Source organism: Oryzias latipes, chromosome 12 (assembly GCF_053564925.1).
Source record: "Oryzias latipes strain Hd-rR chromosome 12, Olatipes_Hd-rR_3.1".
NCBI lineage: Eukaryota > Metazoa > Chordata > Actinopteri > Beloniformes > Adrianichthyidae > Oryzias > Oryzias latipes.
Genome location: NC_136248.1, coordinates 11,618,254 through 11,645,201, shown reverse-complemented (window position 1 = coordinate 11,645,201; position 26,948 = coordinate 11,618,254). Strand labels below are relative to the sequence as shown.

General features: G+C 43.2%; 1 protein-coding gene across 9 annotated transcripts in view; it reads left to right on the top strand.

The window, feature by feature from the left end:
* The window catches only part of LOC101164988 (phospholipid-transporting ATPase ID), a 59,594-nt gene that overhangs the window by 19,146 nt on the left and 13,500 nt on the right, over positions 1 to 26,948 (top strand). For all 9 annotated transcript variants that reach the window (XR_002874275.2, XR_013659449.1, XM_078956124.1 and 6 more), the window contains 11 exons: positions 2,391 to 2,473; positions 3,109 to 3,267; positions 7,877 to 7,965; positions 8,171 to 8,364; positions 8,451 to 8,659; positions 8,765 to 8,808; positions 8,900 to 9,065; positions 16,623 to 16,811; positions 17,212 to 17,327; positions 17,415 to 17,579; positions 24,119 to 24,230. Coding sequence is in view for 7 of the 9 variants with exons in the window: in XM_078956124.1 (XP_078812250.1) it covers positions 2,391 to 2,473; positions 3,109 to 3,267; positions 7,877 to 7,965; positions 8,171 to 8,364; positions 8,451 to 8,659; positions 8,765 to 8,808; positions 8,900 to 9,065; positions 16,623 to 16,811; positions 17,212 to 17,327; positions 17,415 to 17,579; positions 24,119 to 24,230 (1,526 nt within the window). In the remaining 2 variants the exon portion in view is untranslated. The remainder of the gene's footprint in view (positions 1 to 2,390; positions 2,474 to 3,108; positions 3,268 to 7,876; positions 7,966 to 8,170; positions 8,365 to 8,450; positions 8,660 to 8,764; positions 8,809 to 8,899; positions 9,066 to 16,622; positions 16,812 to 17,211; positions 17,328 to 17,414; positions 17,580 to 24,118; positions 24,231 to 26,948) is intronic.

The following is a 26,948-nucleotide window of genomic DNA, read 5'->3' as shown; positions in this document are numbered from 1 at the left end:
AATCTTATTTTGTTGCCTCTTTATCGCCTCTTAAATTGCATTACTGATACAGAACATTACCATGTCAAAAGTCAATTTTAGTCCTGGTTGAACTTTTTCAACCAATTTTTTTTTTACCTTGACAGACTGGAAAAAGCAAGTGAGGTTATCAGATATGGACTAGTTGCCTACATTTTAAAAGGGGTTAGTTACACCTGGAGCTTCAAAAGATTCATAACCCCTGTTGTAACAGAAAATTGTCTAACACAAGAGGCTTTCAGCGCTCATCTGTTTGCTCAGCTGTTGGACAGGACAAGCAAAAAAAAGATATGGACTAGTTGGTCATCTTAAATCTAGGAGTGCCTCAGGGGTCAATTCCAATAGCTCTGTTGTTTAATTTGTATCTGCTTCCTCTGGCTCAGACCATGTATGTTCATAAAAATTAATTTAAAAAAAACAAATATAAAGAGCTAGATTTGATGAATCAAAGACTGTAAGTCAAATTCTTGGTTAAATGTTGGTGTCACAGTTAAATTAAAACAAAAACAAAAAAAACATCTACATAAGAGTCATATCTTGTTTATAGAGAAAATTTGAAGAAGCTGGTTTATGATTTCATCTCCTGCAGACTACTCTTCAAATCTTCTGTTTGCTTTTCTAAGATTAAAAAAAGACCGGAAAAGCTACAAGTTATTTAGACTGCTCCTGCCATACAAGAGAACTGACCAAATCCTCCCTTTCTCAAGTTCTTAGGCTAACGTTAAAATGTATTTTAAAACCCTGCTAGTTTAAAAAGGTTTGAATGGTGTGGATCCAAATAAGTCTAATATCTACCTGTAATGCAGAAACCCAGTATAGGTCTAAAATCATCAGTAGGCGATCTGTTATGTAAGGGTTAATGGCAGACGAAGTGTGCGTTATTACTTTTTAACGCACGCCGTGTAAGCCTGAACCGTCCAACACGAAGCAGAGGACGGTTGCTTCCGCGGCGTTCGTTAAAAAGTAATAACGCACACTTCAAAGGTCAATAACCGGTTTATACCATGGTCACTTACAAAAGCAATACATATTAACCAGTTTTTAGTCCTTAATTCTTGTTTTTTTCCGATTTGGATCGCTTTTATCACAAAAGCGGACTATTTGTTACGTGATGCGGCGTATCAAATAGTCAGCGTCGTGCCGCACCACCGCTGCAGTCAAGATTCGGCGATAAATATGTGCTGATCTTTCTGATGGGTTGAATGAAGCATCAGTTCAGAGAGAAAGTTCACCTCTTACCGCTTGTTTTTGTCCAAATGATGAAACAAAAGATTGTTTTAAAGAAGCCGGCGCAGTGATACAAAACATTTAAGCTAGGTGACCGGAACTTCTTTTTTCACCGTGCGGTTATCAGGTTTTCATGCACACTCAGCAGCCAATCAGAATCGAGTATTCACCCGGACCATGGTATAATAGAACCTAGCGTGAGGACTAGGGCTATAATGAATATCCAAATGCGAAGAGATTTGTAATCTGATCAATTTTTTTTAATATGAATGGTTCTGAGATCACAGTTTATGGATATTTATAAATAAAGTATACACTTCAGGCAATGCCATTATCGATCGAAATTGCAGAATAATTTTGGACTTTAGGTATATAAACTAAACGTATGCATCACTGTTACTGAAAGTAAATAAATCTTCAAAGTAAAGTGTCAGCAAAAGTTCTCATTTTCGAAGTAAACCCATCAAGTGGGCCCTGCAACAGACTGATGATCTAAGTTGAGAATGAAATTCAGTTTATGTTGAGTATGTTTAAAAAAAAACAGTTTTGTTTGAAAAATCCTCGACAATTTATGACTGCCTGCAAGCATGGTGGAGAAGCCGTACTGGAATGGGTCTGTAAAATCTTCATCTAAAGTCTGGGAGTTTGAAAATGAATTTTATAAAAGCTTTATGTTTTACCTATTATGTTTTTTGGATTTTGGATGTATTTTAAATAAAAGTACAAGTGATTGTAATAAAATACAAATGCTTTTAATTTTTATAAATTCAGAAAAAGACATAGATATAACAATCATTCAAACATGATATATCAAATGGTAGGAATCGTGTGAATCCTTGATCTTATTTGATGAATTGGATCGTCACCTAAAAAACAATCAACATTATCAAAGACAGAACCAAATGGGATGACGTTGCTTTTAGAAATTCTGCTGGTTCCACTGTGTGCACAGATGGAACCAACTCTGACAAACCATACTAATATTTTCATTTTGTTTCATATTATATCGTTTTATAATTTTTCTTAATTAAAATTTACTTAATTAAAATTTTTTTAAAAACTTTTCAGCTATGAAAAGAATTGCCTGTGTGTTCAAATTTTGCCTTTCAAATTAAATTACTTTTGCCTTGCTGTTTGTTCATCAGTGAAACCAATCTGAAAGTGAAACAGGCTCTTACTGTGACCGGAGAGTTGGGAAACGACATTGAAGCATATTCTACATTTACAGGTGAGAGTTTAAAACATCAGCCATGGAGAAAAGTCAACATTGCCCTCATCACACCTCCAAACAGTGATGAGCTCTAGAGATGATTTGGCAAAACAGAAGGATCCTGTTTGCAGTATATTTGCTGTTTGAGTATGCTGACAGTAAACATATTGACACTGCTTATTTCACTCTCACCAATTTAAGGTACAGAGATTTAGATACCCAGTCCCCTATTTGGAAGTTTTGGTTTTACCTTTTTTAGTCAGCAGTAGTTTTAATCTTTTTTTTTTTTTTAGTTTATGATTCTTGGTTATTTTATAGTGTTGTGTTTATACCTGTATGTGATTGTTTTTATACTTTTACGTTATTGTTTTTATACTTGTATAAATGTTTTTATTTTATTCCAAAGTCTTTTATTTGCTTTGTGTTTATTGTTGCAAATGGACCTTGAGTCTGTAATAATAAAGCTTATTCCTTAAAATCTCAGTAGCAGTCACAGTAGTTAAATAATAGTTGCATGATTGAGTCAAACTTTGACAAAGGTTTCTCTAAATATGTTGTGTATTCTTCATAAGAAACTGGAATAACAGGTTGTTGACATCTTGAATGTAATACTTTGGTTTGTCATCCTTGCACTACACACTATTGCTTCTCAGGTGAAGTGAGATGTGAACACCCCAACAACCGTTTAGACAAGTTCAAAGGAACCCTGACTGTGAAAGGACAAACTCATGGATTGGACAATGACAAAGTGCTGTTGAGAGGATGTACCCTGAGGAACACAGAATGGTGCTTTGGCCTGGTCATATTTGGCGGTAAACTCTTTTTTTGTTGCTTCTGTGAACTGAAAACTATCAAACTGTACTAAATGAGGTTCTTCTAAGTTGGCTAACACTGATAGTTTGGCAACAATAACACACATGCTCAATAAGATGCCCCTTGAAATCTTCTAAGAATTAAAGTTAACAGAACTTTCAAAAAGAAAAGGGCTGAGACACTTCCTTCACATGTTAGAGAAACTGAATTAATGCAATTGACTGAAAAATTCCCACTCAAAATAGTAGCTATTTTTTCAGGAATATCGCTAACTTGTTGGCTTCAAAGTGTAGTGTTCAAATAAAACCCAACACAAAGTTGTAAAATTCTTGTTTACCAACTTTGTATTCTTGGCTTTATTCCAGAGCAGATGTTGACCCCAGGAGTCAAAGTGGCTATTTGTTTAAAAAAAAAAATCCAAAAGAAAAAAAGTTTATTGTTACGTCCCTCTTCAGAGAGGAGGGAGAAATGTGTAACATAAAGAAAATTATGATAACCGGGCGGGGTTAAAGTTGGCCACACAGCCGTTTATTCAGTGACAAATAACACTCATAGGGGACTAAAAGAGAAATAATCAACTCAACAGCAAAGGTGCAACAAATAATGGGATAACTTAAATTCTCAGGCTTTAAAGCAAGGCACCAAATTACTCAAAATGCAAACAAAAGACCACAAGAGTAAATGTAACAAAAGGACAAAACCAGAATCAAAGCTAAGGGGGAAACCAGAGGCTTTCTCAAGCTAAGGCCAGGCAGACAGCAGGGGCAGACTGAAGAACAAATTCCCACTCAGGAATGCAGCCGCCCCTGGAGCAGAGGATCCTCGGAGCTTTTAAGCTTCCCTCCAAGCCAGGCGATAGGTAGCAGCCTCAATCAGCTCTGCAGAGGGGCGGAGTCAGCAGCTGTGCAGGAGCTGGACTTCTACAGGAGCTGAGAACACATATGCATACACACACGCACACACAAGACAAGCAGACAACTACCAGGGGTCGTAACACCCCTCCCCTTAAGCTGCAAACCTTTAAATATAAAGATTTGCAAGCAAACCAACCAAAACGAAATTAAGTGTGTGATGCACAACTTACTCTGAGGGAGAACGTGAATCCAAACTGGACATGTCATCACCTAACCGGTTCTCCTCTCCAGCAAAACCGAGCGCCGGAGGCGCTGGTTAGGAGTTCCGGGCTGGAACTCATGCCTAAGGCCTGAGTGGAACGTTGCGAGGTGTGAATGCTGCCTAATTTTCCCGGTCTAAAAACTAGTGCCCCTTCCACTGGGTCACATGCAGGACATCCAACAAAAACAAGCCGTGCGTAAAAGTGGATCAGCTCTCCGTGTGGCACGTCGCTGTGCGCATACGGGGGGCGCGGACTTCCCAGAGTGCTCCAAATCAGACGTGTGACCTTTTCTCATGGTCTCCTGTCTTTGAGAAAAACTGTCAGATTTACACGACGTCGTGACACGGTTAGTTCCTGAAAGAAAATGCATAGATAAACCGTCAGACAAGTCATCTCGCGGCTGCGCGCGCGTAATGGCGCAGGCTGGGTATGGCCTGTGCATGGCTGTTCGGCGCTGACGTTTCGGCGCTAAGGTGGTTTTCGGGGGTACCTCGAGATGTGGCACAATCTTTTCGCCAGCCACATCATTTCCCAGCAAAACTGTAACACCTTGTATGGGCAGTTCCGGACAAACTGCCATGGGAAAAATACCTGAAATTAATTCAGATTTTAGATGCACGAGGTGAACGGGGCGAGGAGAATACTCCATGCCAATCCCACGAAGAAGGCAGGTATATCCACAGGAGGATGAATCTGAAAATGATAATGCATTATCCAAAATAACGAACTGGGAACCACCTGTGTCCCTCAAAATGCGCACTGAGCGCTCATCCGTGCGTTTGCCGCTCAGCGAGATAAGACCTTCAAAGACAAAAGGTTTAAAGCAGGAGGCTGAGTGTTTCTTCCTTTTACCTGACTTTAAGATGATTCCAACCCCTTTTGGACTAGAAGGACTCTGTTGGGCATTTTCAGATCTCGTTTGGAGGAGAACGCAGTCAGCGATGACATGTCCAGTTTTGTGACAATAAAAACACTCGCATGTTTCTCTGGATGCACGTGGTTTGTTGCGAGTCGGCTGAGGTACAGCAGCAGCTCTCGGGTGGTTGTTTGGCACGAGGAAGGATGTTTTGTGAGTTAACACATATTCATCAGCCAGCACCTCTGCTGACGTCACAGAGTTCACTTTTTGCTCATTTAAATAAACAACTAGACTCTCGGGCAAACTTCGTTTGAACTCCTCCAACAATATAAGTTCCCGAAGAGAAACAAAATCATCAGCTTTGGATGCCAAACACCATTTATCAAAGAGAATGCTCTTTTCGCGGGCAAACTCCACATGAGTTTGCGACGGACTTTTTATCTGCTGTCTGAACCTTTGGCGATAAGCTTCAGGCACGAGTTCATATGCCTGCAAAACAGCTGTTTTAACCAAATCATAATTTAATGAATCCTCAAGAGGGAGCGACGCTACAACCTCTTGGGCCTTTCCACTCAATTTACAGTGGAGCAACAAAGGCCACATTTCACGGGGACACTTCAGAGTACCAGCGATTCTTTCAAAAGATGCGAAATAGGAATCCATCTCCGCTTCCCTGAAAGCGGGAACGAGACAAATCAATTTACTGAGGTCAAGTGAGGTAGTGGGTAAACCGGGGAAAGTAGGGTTTGTGCCGTCATCGGAGTTTACAGGAATGTGAGCTTTTGCCTCCAAATCCAGCTGTCTGATTCTGACAGCTGTCTCGGCCTCGATCTCCATTCGTTTGATCTCCAGCTGCATCTGGCGGGTCTGCGCCTTTTCCTGCGCTTCAAGCTGCAGACGGGCGAGCCGAACTTTCAGACGGGCCTCATCCCGTGACCCACCGCTGCCTGGAGAGAACGGATCATATCGAGGGAGGCTGAAGGGCGGTTTTCCCTGTTCGAGCCTCTCAGCGCTCTCTCTGACAGGTGCTCCTAGCACGGGCAGTGTCTCCGTGTGCACGCGGCCACCCACGCGCGGGGCGCCGCCGTCACGCTCGCGGCTACCTCTCCCAGAGGCGCCGTCCGCGGACAACACAGGCACATCAGTGACAGTGACAGGCAGACAAACCACACCCATTTCCACCAAGCTACTCACCAGCAGATCCTTCAGATCCTGTTTGAGGATGGGTTTGGGATAATTGACGAGGAAGTGATTCGCTATTTGCATCAAATCGCTTTTGCGGCACGTTTCCAATTGTTCAAAGGTTGCGTGAGCAATGAAGTGCTCCAAACTAAAGCCGGATGCCATGGTTTTCCCCTTTTTGAAACACAGGCGTTGGCACACAAACAGGAGGAAAGGAAACGTCAGCACAACAACGCTGCAGGTGTCACACAAACAAAGGTAAAAGCTGGTGACAGCTGACACTTGAACCCCTTAAATTTAAATAATCCCGGACGAGCCCCCACCTATGTTACGTCCCTCTTCAGAGAGGATGGAGAAATGTGTAACATAAAGAAAATTATGATAACCGGGCGGGGTTAAAGTTGGCCACACAGCCGTTTATTCAGTGACAAATAACACTCATAGGGGACTAAAAGAGAAATAATCAACTCAACACCAAAGGTGCAATAAATAATGGGATAACTTAAATTCCCAGGCTTTAAAGCAAGGCACCAAATTACTCAAAATGCAAACAAAAGACCACAAGAGTAAATGTAACAAAAGGACAAAACCAGAATCAAAGCTAAGGGGGAAACCAGAGGCTTTCTCAAGCTAAGGCCAGGCAGACAGCAGGGGCAGGCTGAAGAACAAATTCCCACTCAGGAAAGCTCCGATCCTCGGAGCTTTTAAGCTTCCCTCCAAGCCAGGCGATAGGTAGCAGCCTCAATCAGCTCTGCAGAGGGGTGGAGTCAGCAGCTGTGCAGGAGCTGGACTTCTACAGGAGATGAGAACACATATGCATACACACACGCACACACAAGACAAGCAGACAACTACCAGGGGTCGTAACGTTTATGGAACAAATTTTCACCCATTAAAAATGGCCTACAATTCTGGCTCCAATGACATGAAGTCAATTCATTCGCAATAGAGATGCCATCATGTCTGAGTCAGAAGTTGTCAGTAGTCTGTGATTGGTCTGAATCAGTCCGAGTCCTCATTTTTATGGCAACCATTCTCGGCAATCAGGAGTGAGCTTGTTGAAAACGTATTACTTGAAAGCAGGTTGAACGAATTGTGTTAATGTAAATGTACTTTTATTGAAGTATCCGGTTAGCTAGTTTATAACTTGAATAATTTGTACTACAAAAAAATATAAAAAAATTATTTGCAACATGTTGAAAAATGTTTGCAGATCAAGAATGGTTGTTTTGTCAAATAGAATGAATGAGTTATAGCTTTTTATTTCTCAATATAACTTTAGTTTTTTCATCAAATGCTCTTGTGTGCACCCGTACTGTATAGATAGTACATTTTATCCCATCTTCAATGCGTTAAAAATGCTGGAAAGGATTTAATAATATACCTGTTTTTATTACTTTTTTTTTCAAAGCTGTGGATAAATGTAAGTTATTCCTTTGCATTTCTTCAGGTCCAGACACTAAACTCATGCAGAACAGTGGACAGTCAAAATTCAAACGGACAAGAATTGACCGTATGATGAATATCCTGGTGTTATGTGTGAGTTTATGTTCACTCAAATGCAAACTCCACAAAAACCTTCTTCAAGCCAATTCAACAACTGCATTCACATTAGAAATCTGCATGATGCATTAATCATCATTGATGCTGTTATTGACAGTTTAAAATCAATGGGAATTTTTCTGAAATAAAATAAAAAACTTGCAAAAATATGTTAACAACAAATTTTAATCTGTTTCATCAGATCTGTGGTTTCCTTGTGACAATATGTGTCATTCTCTCCATCGCTAATTCCATCTGGGAGACGAATGAGGGCTCTGCGTTCACAGTGTTTCTTCCTCATTTACCAGACATCAGTGTTGAGCTCTCATCCTTTTTCATCTTTTGGTCTTACATCATAGTCCTTAACACGGTGGTGCCCATTTCTCTCTACGTGAGGTACATTTTCCAAAGAAAAGTCTCTGTCTGGTATTTTAAGTTTATGTTGGTAAAGTTTGACCACTTTTTGCATGCTTGACTTTCAGCGTGGAGATCATCCGTCTAGGAAACAGTTTCTTCATAGACTGGGACAGAAAGATGTATTATCCTAAGAAAGATACTCCTGCTCAGGCAAGAACCACCACGCTCAATGAGGAGCTCGGCCAGATTAAATACATCTTCAGTGACAAAACTGGAACCCTGACGCAGAACATCATGACCTTCAACAAATGCTCCATTAATGGAAAACCCTATGGTGAGCAACTGGATTCAAATGTAAAAATAAAACTGTATGAATATAACAAAATTATATGTACTTAGTTCTAAAGAAGGGCATGATGTCATCATTTCTTTGGTTCAGGGGAGCTGTATGACTTTTCTGGACATAAGGTGAAAATATTAGAGGTAAAAGCCTTATATGTCCACAAAACTTTTATGATTCGTTTTACCGTAAACAATATTAATGCTGTCTTCTTTTCCCTAATTTTCCCTAAAGAAAATGGAGAGAGTGGACTTCAGCTGGAATAAGCTTGCAGATCCAAAGTTCATTTTTCACGATCACAGTCTGGTGGAGACAGTCAGGGAAGGAAACTCAGAGGCTCACGCTTTCTTCCGCTTGCTGGCTTTGTGTCACACTGTCATGCCAGAAGAAAAAAAGGAAGGTGAGACCCTACAAAAAACATTATTTAAAAATATTTGATTGTACGGTGGAACAGTGGTTAGCGCTCTCACCTCACAGTAAAAATCCTGATTGGGAGTTTTCTGTGTGGAGTTTGTGTGTTCTCCCTGTGCATGCGTGGCTTTTCTCTAGGCACTCCGGTTTCCTCCCACAGTCCAAAAACATGCTTCATAGGTGAATTTTTTACTCTAAAGTAGGGCCGGGTGATATGGCCAAAGAACAAAATCGATTATTCTATTTTAATTGATTTTTCTTTCTTCCTGTTTTTGCTTTCCTTAACAAGAATTACAAATGATTAACTATATTTAACAAAAACTATTTTATTTTAACATCTCCTTTGGAAACTGTCTCAAACACAAAGTGTAACTAAATTCAAGCTGTAAAAGTTAATGTAGAACAATACAGCAGATGTTTTGTGAGCTACCTAAGGCTTGAGCTCTCATAAATAAAAATACCAGAACAGAGTTGGCAGAACAATATTTGTAGCAACAGCCTTGAAACTGATTTTGCTGTGCGTGATTTGATGCTCCAAGTTTGAAGTCACAACCGCAGTGACCAAGTATTATTTTTGACTCATCAGCCAAGTTGGCTGGTAGCTTAAAAAGTCAACTGGCAGAATTTTTCCATTAATTTGCAAAGAAAAATCATAGGTGTTATTTTATAAAATTGTATTCTGTTGAATGCAAACAAAGAAGAAGTCATATTGAAAATATCAGATAAAAATAACAGTTATTTTTCTGAGGGGCTTGTAATATAAATTTCAAATCAATTTTTGTTCTCTGCTTTTGCCGTTTCCACACTGTCAATGAAATGTTTATTTCAATCACAAATGAGTTGTTTCTGTTTTCTTGCTTAAAAACACCCCATGATGGAGGGTTACATTTCAGGCAGTCCAATGTAGTCTGACGTACAGTGGGGCAAACAAGTATATAGACAGCCACCAATTGTGCAAGTTGTACTCCTTAAAAAGATGAGAAAGGCCTGCAATTTTCATCATACAGTGCCTTGCGAAAGTAAGGCCCCTTTAAACTTTTCAACCTTTTGCCACATTTCAGGCTTCAAACATAAAGATATAAAACTGTAGTTTTTGGTGAAGAATCAACAACAAGTGGGACACAATCATGAAGTGGAACCAATTTCAAACTTTTTAAACAAATACAAGACTAAAAAATTGGGTGTGCAAAATTATTCAGCCCCTAAACTTAACACTTTGTAGCACCGCTTTTTGCTGTGATTACAGCTGTAAGGTGCTTGGGGTATGTTTTCTATCAGTTTTGCACATAGAGAGACTGAAATTTTTGCCCATTCCTCCTTGCAAAACAGCTCGAGTTCAGTGATGTTGGATGGAGAGCATTTGTGAACAGCAGTTTTCAGTTCTTTCCACAGATTCTCAATTTGATTCAGGTCTGGACTTTGACTTGGCCATTCTAACACCTGTATATTTTTATTTATGAACCATACCATTGTAGATTTTGCTTTATGTTTTGGATCATTGTCTTGTTGGAAGGCAAATCTCTGCCCCAGTCTTAGGTCTTTTGCAGACTCCATCAGGATTTCTTCCAGAATAGTCCTGTAATGGGCTCCATCCATTTTCCCATCAATTCTAACCATCCTCCCTTTCCCTGACGAGGAAAGCAGGACTAAACCATGATGCTGCCACCACCATGTTTGACTGTGGGGATAGTGTGTTCAAGGTGATGAGCTGTGTTGCTGTTATGCCAAACATTATGTTTTGCATTGTTGCCAAAAATTCGATATTGGTTTTATCTGTCCGGAGCACCTTCTTCAACATGTTTGTTGTGTCTCCCAGGTGGCTTGTGTAAAACTTTTAACAACCATTTTTATGGATATCATTAAGAAATGGCATTCTTGCAGCTCTTCCATAAAGGCCAGATTTGTGCATTAGATAGATAGATAGATAGATAGATAGATAGATAGATAGATAGATAGATAGATAGATAGATAGATAGATAGATAGATAGATAGATAGATAGATAGATAGATAGATAGATAGATAGATAGATAGATAGATAGATAGATAGATAGATAGATAGATAGATAGATAGATAGATAGATAGATAGATTTTTATTGTCATTACACACACAGTATTTGCAAGGAAGTACACGGGTGAGACGAGATGTTGTTTCTCACTAGCAAGACAGTGCAAAAGAGAAAAATCCTAGAATAAAATAAGATGAATAATAAAATTAAGTGAAATAAATACAGGTAAAAAAGATTAATATAAAATAAAATAGAGTACAATAGAATACGACTGACTGTTGTCCAATGGACAAACTCTCCCACCTCAGCTGTAGATCTCTATTCATTAGTCATTTAGGTAAACATTGGATCATTCAGAGATCCTCACTGAACATCTGGAGAGAGTTTGCTGCACTGGAAGTAAAAGGGCTGAATAATTTTGCACGCCCAATATTTCAGTTTTTTATTTGTTTGAAAAGTTTGAAATATCCAATGAATTTCGTTCCACTTCATAATTGTGTCCCACTTGTTGAATCTTCACAAAAAGTTACAGTTTTGTATCTTTATATTTGAAGCCTGAAATGTGGCAAAAGGTCAAAAAGTTCAAGGGGGCCTCACTTTCGCAAGGCACAGTAGTAGTATACTTCAACTATGAGAGACAAAATGAGGGGAAAAAATCCAGAAAATCACATTGTCTGATTTTTAAAGACCTTATTTGTAAATCATGGTGGAAAATAAGTATTTGGTCACCTAAAAACAAGCCGGATTTTTGGCTCTCATAGACCTGTAACTTCTTCTGTAAGAAGATCTTTTGTCCTGCACCTGTTACCAGTTTTAATGGTACCTGTTTGAACTTGTTATCTACCATAAATTCCAAGCCATAGAACGCACCTGATTACAAGCTGCACCTCTTACATTTTTAAAGGGTCAACTATTTCATACTCACACAAGCTGCACCTGGATATTAGCTGCATGCACACACATTGAAACATAATGTTTGCTGCACACCTCCAACAGTCTCATAGAGGGAGAAATAAATGCAGGTTGCGTATACTCCTTTCCAGCACTATAGCCTGTTAATTAGACCACACTCACAAACAGACAAACACCATGGATGTCACTTCTGCTCACAGCCACCTTAGTCATGGTGAGAAACTTTACGCCCACGATTCCCCACTTCCTATAAGTCTTAGGGGCTGAAGGCAGGGCTAACCCGCAGGTCGCCACGCTCTGTTGTAGATTGAGGATGTGAATTTGCTGAAACCGCGCACGTGTGAAGAAGGAAGAGGAAGTGTGTGCAGTGGAAGGAGGGGAGAACATGCGTGCAGCGAAAGTGTGTTGGGGGTGTGTGTTTATGTTTGTTATACAGAGTGAAAGAGAACTGTAATAAAAGAAGGTTTCCCCCAGAAGAATGATGAATGATTCTTTATTAACCCACTCTGGAAGCTCTGGGGGTCCAAACAGGGAAGTGAAAAACCGAAAGAAGAACCGCCTTCGGCGGAGAGGAAAAAAGGAAAAAAAGTAATCGCAGGAAAGGTTCAACAAATGATATATTTACAAAGAAAAACGGTACACAGAAAGAGTTTTCCAAGTTTTAATAATATGCCTGAGCTTTTCTTTCCAAAAAGTGCCTGTAAACACGGCAGTAACCTAGAGCAGCAGTAACTTATAGGCGCGCGCGCAGAGGAAAGCGCTGCGCAGCGCGTGCCCATAAAAGTCAGTGAGAGCTTTTTTCATCTTCCTCCTGTGCACTGAAACCATGGAAGTCTTCCTCCTCAGTGTCGGATTGGAATAGCGTCAGACATTCTTCACCACACACTCTCTCATTCTCTCCTTTGCTGTTGTTTTCATTTTGTCACTCTCATCCAGAGGCAAATTCACTCCTGAGCTTGTGCTGTCCACACAGCAAACCCGTTGGTGATGGTGGATTTTTTCACACTACTTTTAACGATTGCTTTTAACTTGAAAGCTGTATTGTATTGTAGTGGCGTTCACTTGCACGTTGTGTGTGATAGCAGCAAGGGATTGTAGGATGCGGCCAAAATAGGGCTGAGCATGGGTGTTTCTTTTTGTTGCACCATGACTGAGGGGTCTAAGAGCAGAAGTGGCGTCCATTATGTTTGGCCATTAGAGGGAATGTCAAAACAAATGAGCTTGATGCTGGAAATGAGAGTAGGCAGATAGCTTCTCCCATAGCCTCCTCTTTAAACTGTATGCAGTCAAGAGGTGTATGGTTCACAGATAGTTTTCCATTGCAGTCAATTGCATGACTGATGGCTCAGATGACTGACAACAAGAACCATCTGCTTTTCTTTTTTATTTTCTGTGACTATCTATTCATGCTATTCATTCTCAAAGTGGGAATTTACATGAAACTTGTGTCTTCCCCCTGTCTCACGCTTACCTTTTCTGCTCGAGTGCCCCTATGGGTCGTTAGAAAAATTGCATAAATCAGCCGCATCCTTGAACAAGCCGCAGGGTTGAAAGCGTGTGACAAAAGTATCGGCTTATAATCCGGAAATTACGATATATAAAAATCACCTGTACACAACCTCAAACAGTCAAAATCCAAACTCAACAAATTTGAATTAATCGCTAAAATACATTTATCGCCCAGCCCTACTCTAAAGTGTTCCCTAGGTGTGCATGTGTGAGTGTGTGTGGGCGTGATTGTGTGCCCTGCAACAGGCTGGCAACCTGTCAAGGAGGTACGTCGCCTATGCCCAGCAGTGGCTGGGACAGACTCTGGCAACCCGGTGAACCTGAAAGGGATAGCAAGTTAAGAAAATGAATGGACGTGAGAAGTGAAGTGCAGATCATTGAGTTTTTAAACCTAATTTGAAAAATTATTTTGCATATGTATTTTTTTGTTGATTACCTTGTTTTGTTTACTTTTCATATTAAGAAACCTAACAGTTTCGTTCTGGGACATTTTTTCAGAAACAACATCTAATGGTACGTACACACGGGGCATGTCATTTGTCTTCAAGAACTGATTGAAAAACTGACTGAAAGCAGGTTCTTGATAGCACTTTGAGCATATGGGGCCAGTTGTTCAAAGGTAAGCTGATGGGATTTTGGTGATCGGATTGGATCAAATCTTGAAAATGGGTTGTTCAAAAGGGAAAGGAGGAATCTGAAATCAGATTAGATCACAGAATCCAATCCTAGTTCTAATCTGGAACAAACCTTCAGTTTGTGTTGTTCAAAACTTGTCAGTAGGATTTGGATAACTTTGATCCAAAAAAACTGGATTATCCTGATCCCAACAGGGGGTAGGATTTAAAGGTGGATTCCAGGAGGAAAATGTAGAAAAACTTTAAAATTGGTCAAATGATACATTTGTTACATTTAGTGTTTATACTTTTATTCATATTTTGCACTTGACTTGTGTAACCGTTGTAACAGTGATAAAGTAGATATAGTAGACATAGGCTACCAATTAAGCTATTCAGTAAAGTAAAAACTATGAAATAATCCCCAAAACAGATTTCAATAACAAAAAAAATAATATATTCAATTCATCACCGTATATTAATTTTAAAGAAAAAATCATCAAAGATGAGCCTGTCAAAAATAATGTCCAACAATTGCATCCCTAACTATACGTCCACTCAGTCCCTCATTCTGACAGAATGCCAGAGGTTGGTCTTGTTCTTCAAATGGCTCAGGTGCATCATAAACGTCATCACAGAGAGGGACATTGCGCCTGGTAGCAATGTTGTGCAGGACGATACATGTTAGAATTATGTTGCATGCTCCCTGTGGTTCCACTCGCAAGTAGTTAAGGCATGCAAAGCGCCTCTGTAGAACTCCATTTAAACACTCAACTGCACATTTTGTTTTGCAATGAGCAGTGTTGAAGCGTGCCTGCGCTGGTGTGGATGCTGCAAGAAAAGGAGTCATCAGCCATGGTAGGAGTGGGTAGGCTTGTAGAGGTAGAGGAAAGTGAGCCTGTTCCTCCTAATGCAGAGGAAACATTCATTCTGGATCTCAGCCCTATTATTGAAATTCAACCTGGACCCTCACTGGTAGAGCCAGCAGTCACAGGAGCTCAGAAAAGACGCTTGAAGCATCATTTGCCGGAAAATAATGATGATGCCTATGAATTACTTCTAAAACGAGAGACTGAAAGAGCAGAAGCACAGATACTCCTGGCAGAGGAAAAAATAAAGCTGACCAAACTGCAGCAAACCAAAAGCTAAACTGCAGATCCACCTCCTAAAAGCAGAGCTTGGAAATGCTCGTCTCTCCTCCTCAGATAAAACAACTCCCTGAACATTCTTTATTTTGTTAACTATTGGACATTTAGCCATTTTATTTAAGACGTTTTCAAAATATCCACAATGTATTTGTTAATGTATATTTGTTTTTTTATTTTTTGTGACTCAGATGTGGGGTCATAAAAGAAATTATGAATGGAAGTGGATGTTTGTTATTTTTGTGTTTTGTCTCAAAATAACAAACTCTCACAGTGACCCCATGTTGGCTCTTCTACCTGTTCTTTACACAGCTGGTAGCCCGTGTTGTGATATGTTGTCCCATTTAGAGCACAGGTAATCTGGATTTGGTAATCTTGAAAACTGTGTACCTTGATCAGGGTGATCCAGTCCAATGTTGCTTTGAAAAACCGGCATAAAAGTAAGACGGATTACCTGATCCTGCATAGGAGAAAATGTGATTTCCAAATCCGGATAATTTTGATCCAGATTAAACTTTTTGAACAACTGGCCCATGGTGTTCACCCAATACTAGACCATGTCCACCACTTAAAGTTGGATGAGACTTGGGGGGAATTCTTCCCCTACTCCTCAAGCTTCTTCTTAGCCCTACATTTAGCCCTCCAAGCGGAGAGTTATGGGAAATTTGTGTAACCCTTGTGCTATCTTAGATGACCCCACCCTTACATTGATGTGTTTTCCCTACCATAACAAAGGTGGATAAAGGTGGAAAGATTTCATGTAATCCATGGACACCAGTGAGGTTCACAAATCATTGAAGAAAAAAGGTTTAGCGCACTGTCTAGTGGGTCTAGATGACCCAACTCCCAATGTTAAAGTGCCTAGGATAGCACAAGGAGTAATTAAATAGTGTTCAAATTCAGGGACACACCCCTAAATGACGCCCTGAACAGTCGCCAGTAAGCTACGTTAGAGCGTAGCTGCCAGTGCTTAGAAAATACATAACATCGGTTTTATCTAGTCAGGCAAAAACAAAAAGTCATTACTTAAATTTAAACAAAATAGTTTGTGATCCAGAGCACACCCCTTTAAAAAAGAAACAAGTTCGGACACCTCTACATCTCTAAATGCCCCCGCAAGTGGTGAGGTAAGGAGAAACGTAAAAACTTGCATAGTGAGGCGTGACCACGAGAGTTTTGAACACGAAAGACCAAAATGCACATTTATGTACATTTGCATCGACTTTACATTGGAAGTGGTCAATTTAAAGCGCGTTGCTGAGTGTGTGAACGTAGTATAAGAAGCAGAAACTTCCATGGCTAAGACATTTGGTTGGCTTAGGGAAATAAAACTAATAGTATTTTTTCTCCTTTGGCAGGGGAGCTTAACTACCAGGCTCAGTCTCCTGATGAGAGCGCTCTGGTAACTGCAGCGAGGAATTTTGGTTTTGTGTTCCACTGTCGCACACCAGAGACCATCACAGTCATGGAGATGGGGAGAAACGTCGTGTATGAGCTTGTAGCTGTCCTGGACTTCAGCAATGTGCGTAAGAGGATGTCCATTATAGGTGAGAACAACTAATAACAGAAAAACTTAAATAAAACATTGATGCAGAAAAATAAACCAAGTTTTTAATGCTATATTTCACTGCAAAATAAACTTAGCAAGCATGGTTTTTCATCCTTTAAAGTGTTTCAATTGACAAAGTGTTTGAGTTTTCCTTGGAATTTTGTGCTTCATTGAGATGAAGTGCAAACAATGACTGTATATGCAAACGAATCCCTAGAACTCGCCGGTGCGTCCTTGCATGAATTCAAATCCTCAATAACTGAGATTTATTAACTTTTAACTACAAGCAGTTGTAAAATTTTGACTAAATTAAGGATGTGAGCATACCGGTATCTACCTTTGTGCATGCATGATGTCACTAATTGGCCCTTTTACTAACCTTTTTAACTAACAAAAAGTGCGCAGCCCTGAAGGCAAGATTACCCTATTCTGCAAAGGAGCAGACATTGTTGTCTTTGAGAGGCTGCACCCCTCCAGTGACAAACTAATGGAAGCTACTATGAAACATCTCAATGTGAGACATGCAACTAGATGTTTATATTCATGCAATTTCAACATACTGGCTAACACTAAAAAGTTTTTTTTATTACAATTAAAACAGGAATATGCAGGGGACGGCCTCCGCACACTGGTTCTAGCCTACAAGGATTTGGATGAGAGCTACTTAGAGGAGTGGAGAAAGAGACACCATGAGGCCAGCATCGCCATGGAGGAAAGAGAGGAGAGACTGGATGAACTTTATGAAGAGATTGAAAAAGACATGACTGTTAGTTCACCAGTTAAATGTGTCTCTAATTCACAAAATCTTTTAATGAAATCACGCCTTAAATGCTCCGTTATTTGTATGCCAATAGCTACTCTCATATCTCCTAATTTTAGTCCCATTCCTTGACTTCTTTACTCATTAATTATACTTTTTTCTCACTTTCAAAATATTTACAAAATGTTCCTTTAAATGAGCGTCCATTATGGGATAGGATAATTGTCAACAAGAAACGTATACACAAATACAAAAATAAATAAATAAAAAATATGAACACAAGATTTATGGATATAAGTGTCAAGGTTGAGTCGGGACACAAATGCAGGACAGCGAAAAGAGCTTCAAAAGCAAACAAGGTTTAATCACAATAGTACTTGAAATGACTGAAGCGAACTTACAAAACGACCCAGTGACAAGAAACAAACAGACCAGGGTTTAAATACACAAATGGGAATGACAAACAGGTGAGCAGACAGGTGCCGGTGATGACTGGTGAAGTTACCTAGTGAAACAGTGAGCCCTGAAAGGAAGTAACAAAATAAAAGCCCAAAACCGGAAGTGAGAAAACACCCACCAAACCCGCCCTGGCTCCGGCTCCTGACAATACCCTTCCCTCAAGGGGCGCCTCTGGGCGCACCACCAGGCTTGTCAGGGTGCCGCTTGTGGAAGTCCTTAAGCATGCCCTTATCCAAGATCCTTGACGTAGGCTCCCAGGACCTCTCCTCAGGTCCATAACCCTTCCAATCCACCAGGTATTGAAGGCCCCGACCTCGACGTCTGACGTCCATAATGCGCTTGATCGTCCAAGCGGGCAAACCGTCGATGATGCGGGGTGGTGGTGGTTGGGCGGGCGCGGGCTGGAGAGGACTCGTGATGTAAGGCTTGACCTGGGAAACATGAAACACAGGATGCACTCGCATGGTTCGTGGCAGACGCAAGCGGACTGCCACAGGGTTGATGACCTTCTCCACCACAAATGGCCCGATGAACTTGGGCGCGAGTTTCCTTGACTCCGTCCGCAGCTTGATGTTGGAGGTGGACAGGAGAACCGACTGACCCGGCGTGTAGGTGGGTGCCGGTAGCCGGTGCCGATCAGCCAGTCTCTTGTTTGCTGCAGACGAGCGTAGGAGTGCTGCACGAGCCTCCCTCCAGATGCGTCGACAGCGTCGGTAAAGGTGTTGCACCGAAGGCACGGCCACCTCCCTCTCCTGCTCAGGGAATAATGGTGGTTGGTAGCCCAGGGAACCCTCAAACGGGGACATACCCGAAGCTGATGACGTCAAGGCATTATGGGCATACTCCACCCAGGGCAGGAGGGTGCTCCATGACGACTGGTGACGGGAGCAGACGCACCGGAGGGCCACCTCAAGGTCCTGGTTAGTCCTCTCCGCCTGCCCGTTAGTCTGGGGATGGAAGCCTGAGGAGAGACTGGCCGAGGGACCAAAGGCCGCACAGAAAGCCTTCCAAACCTGTGACACAAACTGTGGCCCACGGTCAGAAACAATGTCCACTGGTATTCCATGTAGTCTGAACACATGTACGACAATGAGCCTGGCTGTTTCAGAGGCAGACGGCAGTTTCCTCAGAGGCACGAAGTGGGCTGCCTTAGAGAAACGATCCACCACCGTCATAACCACCGTCTTGCCAGCGGACGGAGGCAGTCCCGTGACGAAATCCAACGCTACATGTGACCAAGGACGACTCGGGACAGGTAAGGGATGTAACAACCCAGGTGGTGGTTGAGTGCTGACCTTATTTTGGGCGCAGATCATACAGGCCGAAACAAATTCCTTGGCATCCCTAGCCAAACCGGGCCACCAGAAACTGCGACGCAAGAAGGTGATAGTCCTGTGCACTCCGGGATGACAGGTGAACCGTGTAGCATGGGCCCACTGGAGGGCCTGGCTCCTCATGGCCCTTGGGACATAAAGTCTGTTAGGAGGACCCCCCCCAGGGTCTGGCTCGTGGTTCTGGGCGTCCTTAATGTCCTTCTCTAACCGCCAGGAGAGAGCACCCAGAACACAAGCGGTGGGTATTATCGTCTGAGGGGTCTGAACCTCAACCAAGGGCTCCGACTGTCGGGAAAGGGCATCAGGTTTCACGTTCTTGGAGCCAGGGCGATAGGACACCACAAAATCAAAACGAGCAAAGAAAAGTGACCACCGTGCCTGTCTTGGGTTCAGCCGTTTTGCGGTCCGGATATAAGACAAGTTTTTATGATCCGTCCAGACCACAAAAGGCTGACCCGCCCCCTCTAACCAATGCCTCCACTCCTCCAGCGCCAGTTTAATGGCCAAAAGTTCTTTATCCCCGACGTCATACCCCATCTCCGCAGGAGTAAGCCTGCGGGAAAAAAAAAGCACAGGGGTGCAGTTTGTTGTCCTCCTTATGTAGCTGGGACAATACCGCACCAACCCCCACGTCTGAGGCGTCGACCTCCACAATAAATTGGACGGAGGGATCCGGCTGAACGAGCACCGGCGCCGTAGTGAACAGGTGTTTAAGTTTACAAAAAGCGGCCTCAGCGGCTTCAGTCCAGCGAAACGGGGATGAGGTAGAGGTCAAGCCAGTAAGTGGAGCCGCAACTGAACTATAATGACGGATGAAGCGACGTAAGTAATTGGCGAACCCCAGGAACCTCTGTAACTGCTTACGGGACTCTGGAGTAGGCCAGTTGACCACAGCACTAATCTTGGCGGGTTCCGGACGAACCTCCCCCTCAGCAATCACAAAGCCCAAAAACGACACGCTGGGGGAGTGGAACTCACATTTTTCAGCCTTGACAAACAACTTGTTCTCCAGGAGCCGCTGGAGGACCAGGCGAACATGCCGCCTATGTTCGTTGAGGTTCCTGGAGAAAACAAGAATGTCGTCAAGGTAAACAAACACAAAATGATGTATGTAATCTCGGAGCACGTCATTTATGAGTCTCTGGAATACCGCCGGAGCATTAGAAAGTCCAAAAGGCATTACTAGGTATTCATAATGTCCCAGGGGAGTGGTGAAAGCGGTCTTCCACTCATCGCCTTTCCTTATGCGCACCAAATGGTATGCATTTCGCAGGTCCAACTTGGTGAACACCCGCGCCATCTGCAGAGACTCGAACGCGGAGTTCATAAGAGGCAGGGGATACCTGTCTTTAATAGTTATGGCGTTGAGCCCCCGAAAATCAATACAAGGACGCAGCGTCCCGTCCTTCTTGCCCACGAAAAAGAAACCTGCTCCAACAGGCGATGAGGAGGGTCTTATGAGGCCCGCCCGGAGAGAGTCAGTGATGTACCGGTCCATGGCCCCTCTCTCAGGTTTAGATAGACTGTAGAGATGACTCCTGGGAAGGGCGGCTCCAGGCAACAGTTCAATAGCGCAGTCGTAAGGCCTGTGTGGGGGTAAGGAAAGAGCTCGCGACTTAGAAAATACCTCTCTCAGATCGCGGTATTTAGGCGGAACACTGGAGAGGTCAGGTGAGGGCGGCTGCCCTACCGGGTCGGCGGAGTCAGCCCCTGGATACCGAGCTGAACGCAGACAGACTCCATGACAGTCATCACTCCAACTCACAATACGGTTAGTAGGCCAATCTATATGGGGATTATGGAGAAGGAGCCAAGAAAAACCTAACACTACAGGATTATGGGAGGACTCGAAAAGATAGAATTCTGTGTGCTCGTGATGATTTCCAGACAAAATGAGGTGAACGGGCTCAGTAATTTGGTTAACAGTAGCAACTGACTCACCATTAAGGGAAATGACCTTCAATGGATGGGAAAGGGACCTGGTCCTGAGACCGATCTGTCTGGCCAGCTCTGCATCCATAAGGTTCCGTTCGGACCCAGAATCTAATAACGCCTGAATGGAAAACCCCTTACCCTCAGAAAAAATTTGCCCCTTCAAAATACAGGAAGTGGATGTAACACTAGTGGGCGCTTGACCCCCGCTCGTCAATGTGCCCACTCTTAAGGACGAGCAGAGGCTTTTGGGCAATCCTTACAGAAATGACCCCGCCGACCACAGTAAAGACACTCACCCGCCGCCATCCGCCGTCTGCGTTCAGTGGGAGATAACCGACCACGCCCTAGCTGCATGGGCTCCTCCGATGGTGCTGCCGGAACGGCTGTGGAGGTGACAGAAGATGAGTGAGTGGTAATACGACCATGGTCAACTGGGGACACCCTGTACGAGGCACCCGCCTCGCGGCGACCTCGCCGACGGTCCTGCAGCCGATTGTCAATACGAATGGCCAAAGCAATGAGCGGCTCCAGAGAAGAGGGCAACTCCAAAGGAGCCAAATGGTCCTTTAACTCCTCCGATAATCCCTCCAAAAACGCGTCTGTGAGCGCTGCGGGGTTCCACCCGCTCTCAGCAGCGAGAGTCCGGAACTCGATGGCATACTCTGCCACCCGGCGGTCCCCCTGAGTCAGCCGCATCAGCGCCCGCGCCGCCTCCCTGCCGGGTTTCGTATGTTGAAAAACCAGGGAAAATGCCTCTAGAAAGGCAGGGAGTGATGAGCAGGTCTCCCCCCCACGTTGCCACTCCGCAGTGGCCCACGCTCCGGCTCTGTCGGAGAGGTGAGAGATGATGAACGCCACTTTGGAGCGGTCCGTGGGAAAGTTAGCAGCCTGCAACTCGAAGTGAAGTTCACACTGGGTGACGAACGCTCGACAGTCCCCGGAGTCGCCAGAAAATCTCTCAGGACGTGCCAGTCGAATCCCCGAACTGGAAGACGTCTGGACCGGAACCACCGGGGCGGGCACAGGAGGGGATGGATGAGATGGAAGCGGCTGCTGGATCTGTCTAGCCAAGGCATCAAGGCGGTTGCCGATTAAGCTCAGCTGCTGCTCCTGGCGCCCCGACATCTCCAACATCCCTCGTCGAAGGCAGTTCAGCTGCTCCTCCTGCTGACTGATGATCCAATCCCGGTCACTGCTCTGGGCTCGTGCGCTCTCCGCGTCTGCTGTGTCCATGGTGACTGGGTCGTAATGTCAAGGTTGAGTCGGGACACAAATGCAGGACAGCGAAAAGAGCTTCAAAAGCAAACAAGGTTTAATCACAATAGTACTTGAAATGACTGAAGCGAACTTACAAAACGACCCAGTGACAAGAAACAAACAGACCAGGGTTTAAATACACAAATGGGAATGACAAACAGGTGAGCAGACAGGTGCCGGTGATGACTGGTGAAGTTACCTAGTGAAACAGTGAGCCCTGAAAGGAAGTAACAAAATAAAAGCCCAAAACCGGAAGTGAGAAAACACCCACCAAACCCGCCCTGGCTCCGGCTCCTGACAATAAGATGTATGTTTGACATGTCTGTTTTGAATAGGATTTTTCTTTGTTTTGAATACGACTCTTGCTTGAAATTTCCCCTGTTAGAAAACTGTCAAAAATACGTCTCAGGGTCATAGTCATACACAGACAGTCCCGGAACAATGATTCAACTAAGTGAGCATGTGTGTCCTGCCACATTTTTGCTGCCGGAACAGCTAAACAATGCACTGGACCCGAAAGTGGTGGGGAAAAAGAGTAGCAGACATCCCTCTTATTAGGAAAAAAAAAGTCCATGTTCATGAAAAAAAAGATGATTATAAGAGAATGATGAAACAAAATGAAAAAAACCCAAGCAGGCGGTGGAGCCCCACTCTCCTGCTGCTACCGCTCTCCAATCTGCCCGGCGGCAGGCGGCGGGCAGCGACAGGGAAGCGGGGCCGCGGCTCCCCACTTTGCCAACCAGTTTATTCCTTAACAGGGCATGCTCACTCCAGGCCCCTGGTGAGGTACACCTGTGTTCACCAGGTGTACCCAGAAAGAGATATTGTGGGTTAAGAAAATAGTTGGAAAAAGCAAAATCAAGAAAGCAAACTCGCAGCTAAAGTAGGCTAACTCTTGGCCGACCGTGGCAACTGTTAAATAGAAAGTTGGGTATTCTGATCCTACTGACGTTTTATTTATTTATTTGAATCTTTTTTTTCCTCCAGCAACGGTCAGCTGCCAGTTAGCCTTCTTTAGCTCAGAGTTAGCTTAGCTGCTTTTGTTTTATCTTCTAAATGTCAACCAATTTGGACAGACCTTTTTACATCTTATTAGTAGAGTGGCAGGTCTATTACCGCTTTATGGGCTGTTTTCCACCACTTCTGGGTCTGAAACTATCTGCTGGTGCATTGTTTACACGATCAGCTGCTGTCACCAGGCACCGATATAATGCGGCTGGAGATTGCTGCATTTTTATCTGTTTCATTAAATTTTCAACAGAGCTGTAGTAACAACATAATTTATTTGTTATGGGATCAATACCATTATAAAAGGCTCTATTTTATTTCAGTTTAGTTTAATAAATAAACTTCAATATGCATGCGGAAATTTCAACAATCTATGTTTCGGGACTCTTTGTATATGCCTGTGACCCTGTTACGAATTCAAACTAAATGTTATTTTCACATTTTTTCGGCAAAATATTTATGAAAACTTTATTTTTTCTTTGACAGATTCCTTACCCTGTTGTCAATGAAAATTTAATTTCAAACTATTAAACTGTCATATATGGTTTCCAGCTGTTGGGCGCGACGGCTGTGGAAGACAAGTTGCAAGATGGAGTTCCACATACTATTGAGCAACTTGCCGAAGCTGACATTAAAATCTGGGTGTTGACTGGAGACAAACAAGGTTGGTGCCATTCTGTTAACCATAGGGAGCTGGGTGAAACATTGTGAAAGCTTTTAATTTGACAAATTAAGAATAACAGATTCCAAACAAGGCCTAAAGACACACTAACAGTGGTGCTAGAAAATTTTGGGGGGGATTGAACCCTCCAACCATCAATGCCAAGTGGGATTTTAAAACATCTTGGAACACCATCATCTGTGAGGTAGGAAACTGTAAAGCACTCTAAAGCAGGGAACCCTGTACAGTACAGACTGTGATTCATTCAGTTGAGATAAATCCAAGTATATAGGATACAATAAAGGTTTGGTGACATGTGACAGCCCAACCTACCCCAATATCCTTCTTGACAAGCACGGTAAGCTAGCTGCTACATGGCTTTAAATTGGTAGCTAAAAGATGCCTTCAAATAAAGCTCCTACTTTTTGCTTATAATTTTGTTTTCTTTAGGAATTTCTAATGATCCACACGCTTTCAACACAAAAACAACACAAACATAAAGATTTATTCCGACCCATGAAAATTAAAAATTGTGACCTCACCTCAATGTTTTGTGTCTGCTCAAAAAATTTGGAAGTTCAAATGATTTAACTATCAAAGACTAATATGTTATCCAAACTGTACCACAGCACCAAGTAGTGTGTCTGAAATAAGCTTTGTGTCATGATAAGTTGGACGAGACAGACCCAGACGCTGAAAACCCGGAAGGAAACTCAGGCGAGTAGCGATAAGCAAAGAGTCTTTAATTTCCTAGCAGGAAATAAACAGTTCAGGTTGTTTGTTACTTCTTGCTAGCTTGGAGCTCTGGAGGTGCGTCGGGGTAGCAGCAGCTCGTAGCGTCTTGAGAGTTAGGCTGAAAGCGTGGCGTGGCTGGAGCGGAGCGAGATGTGCGGAGAGGATCACTGCGGACTGCCTGATGAGTCTTAAGTAGGCCAGGTTCTTGTGGTCCGTCCAAACGATAAACGGGTGTTGCGCTCCCTCCAGCCAATGACGCCATTCTTATAGGGCTAGTTTTATGGCCAAGAGTTCCCGGTTACCCACGTCATAATTTCTCTCGCCGGGGGATAGCTTTCGGGAGAAAAAGGTGCAAGGCTTCAACTTGCTAGAGGTCTTCTCCTGTTGAGAAAGGACGGCCCCTACGCCTGTGTCTGAAGCGTCCACCTCTACAATGAATCGACTGGAGGGGTCTGGTTGGATGAGGATTGGCGCTGAGATAAAGAGTTCTTTGAGTCTATCGAATGCACACTGAGCCTCCGGGGTCCAGAAATCGGGTCTTTTGGTGGAGGTGAGCTGCGTGAGGGGGGAAGCTATGGAACTGTAATTACCAATCATCCAGATATACATATCATCCAGATATACAAACACAAAATAGTTGAGGAAGTTGCGGAGGATTTCGTTTACCAGACGTTGGAAGACTGCGGGGGCGTTAGTAAGGCCAAAGGGCGTGACTAGATACTCGAAGTGGCCCAATCGAGTTTTAAATGCAGTCTTTCACTCATCCCCCTCCTTAATGCGAACTAAATGATAAGCGTTACACAGATTGAGTTTGGTGAATACGCGCGCTTCCTGAACCGAATCAAAAGCAGAGCTGATTAGGGGGAGAGACTACTTGTCCTTAATGGTTATTTGGTCTTGGGGTCTTGTCTTTCTTTTCGACAAAAAAAAAAAAACCTGCGCCAACTGGAGAGGAGGATGGTCTAATGAGTTCAGCCGTAAGAGCCTCCTAGATATGTTTTTCCATGGCTAGTTTCTCTGGCCTAGACAAGTTGAAAAGTTTACCCAGTCAAACTGAGGGTTGTAGGTACGCAACCAGGAGAAACCTAGAACAATGGGAGTTTGCAAGGTTCTGGTGACAAAAAATTGAATGTGTTCAAGGTGGTTACCCGACGTGATGAGGGGTACGTGCCTGGTACGGTGTGTGATCCGGGAAAGCAGTTCACCCCCTAGGCCGGCAGTCTCTATGGGATGTTCAAGGGTCTCTGTGGGAAGACTTAACTTGGAAATGAGGTCACAGTCAATGAAACTCTGTTCAGCACCAGAGTCAACTAGAGCCTTGAAATCATGACAACCACTGGCGGAGCATACCTTTACAGGGACAAATAGAAAATTCTTCTCAGAGGAAGTAACAGATGAACCTGCCCGCGGCCTGTCTTCCAGCGGGGGGTCTTGGCTTTTAAACGTAAAGAACATTGGCTTACGATGTGTCCTGGAAGTCCACAGTAGAAACAATCTCCCTCCTCCTTACGTCGTTGACGTTCCTGTGGCGAAAGCTTGGAATGTCCGATCTGCATGGGTTCATCTGAGTCCTTGATATGAGACTTTCGATCTGGTGATTGATAGGATTCCGGGAAAGTGGTGAGAGTGTTAGCATCAGGAGGTACTTTCTTCTCTTGACGAAGACGCTCTTTCTGTTGTTTCCGAATGTGTATGTCCGAACCCAGGGCTGCGGAAACAAGCTCTTCAAAAGTATGAGTCTCTGGTTGGGAACACAGATGGTCCTTAATGGTTTCATTTAACGACTGGTAAAAAATCCCCTTTAAGGCGACGTCCGGCCAGCCAGCCTCCACCGCCAGGATGCAGAAATCAATAAGGTGGTCACTTACAGAGCGGTTATGTTGTTTTAAACGGAGAAGCTGACGTGAGGCCTCCTCTTCCTTCCGTGGTTGGTCGAACACCAGGCGGAATTCTCTGATGAATCTATCAAATGAAACTTGGTAAATG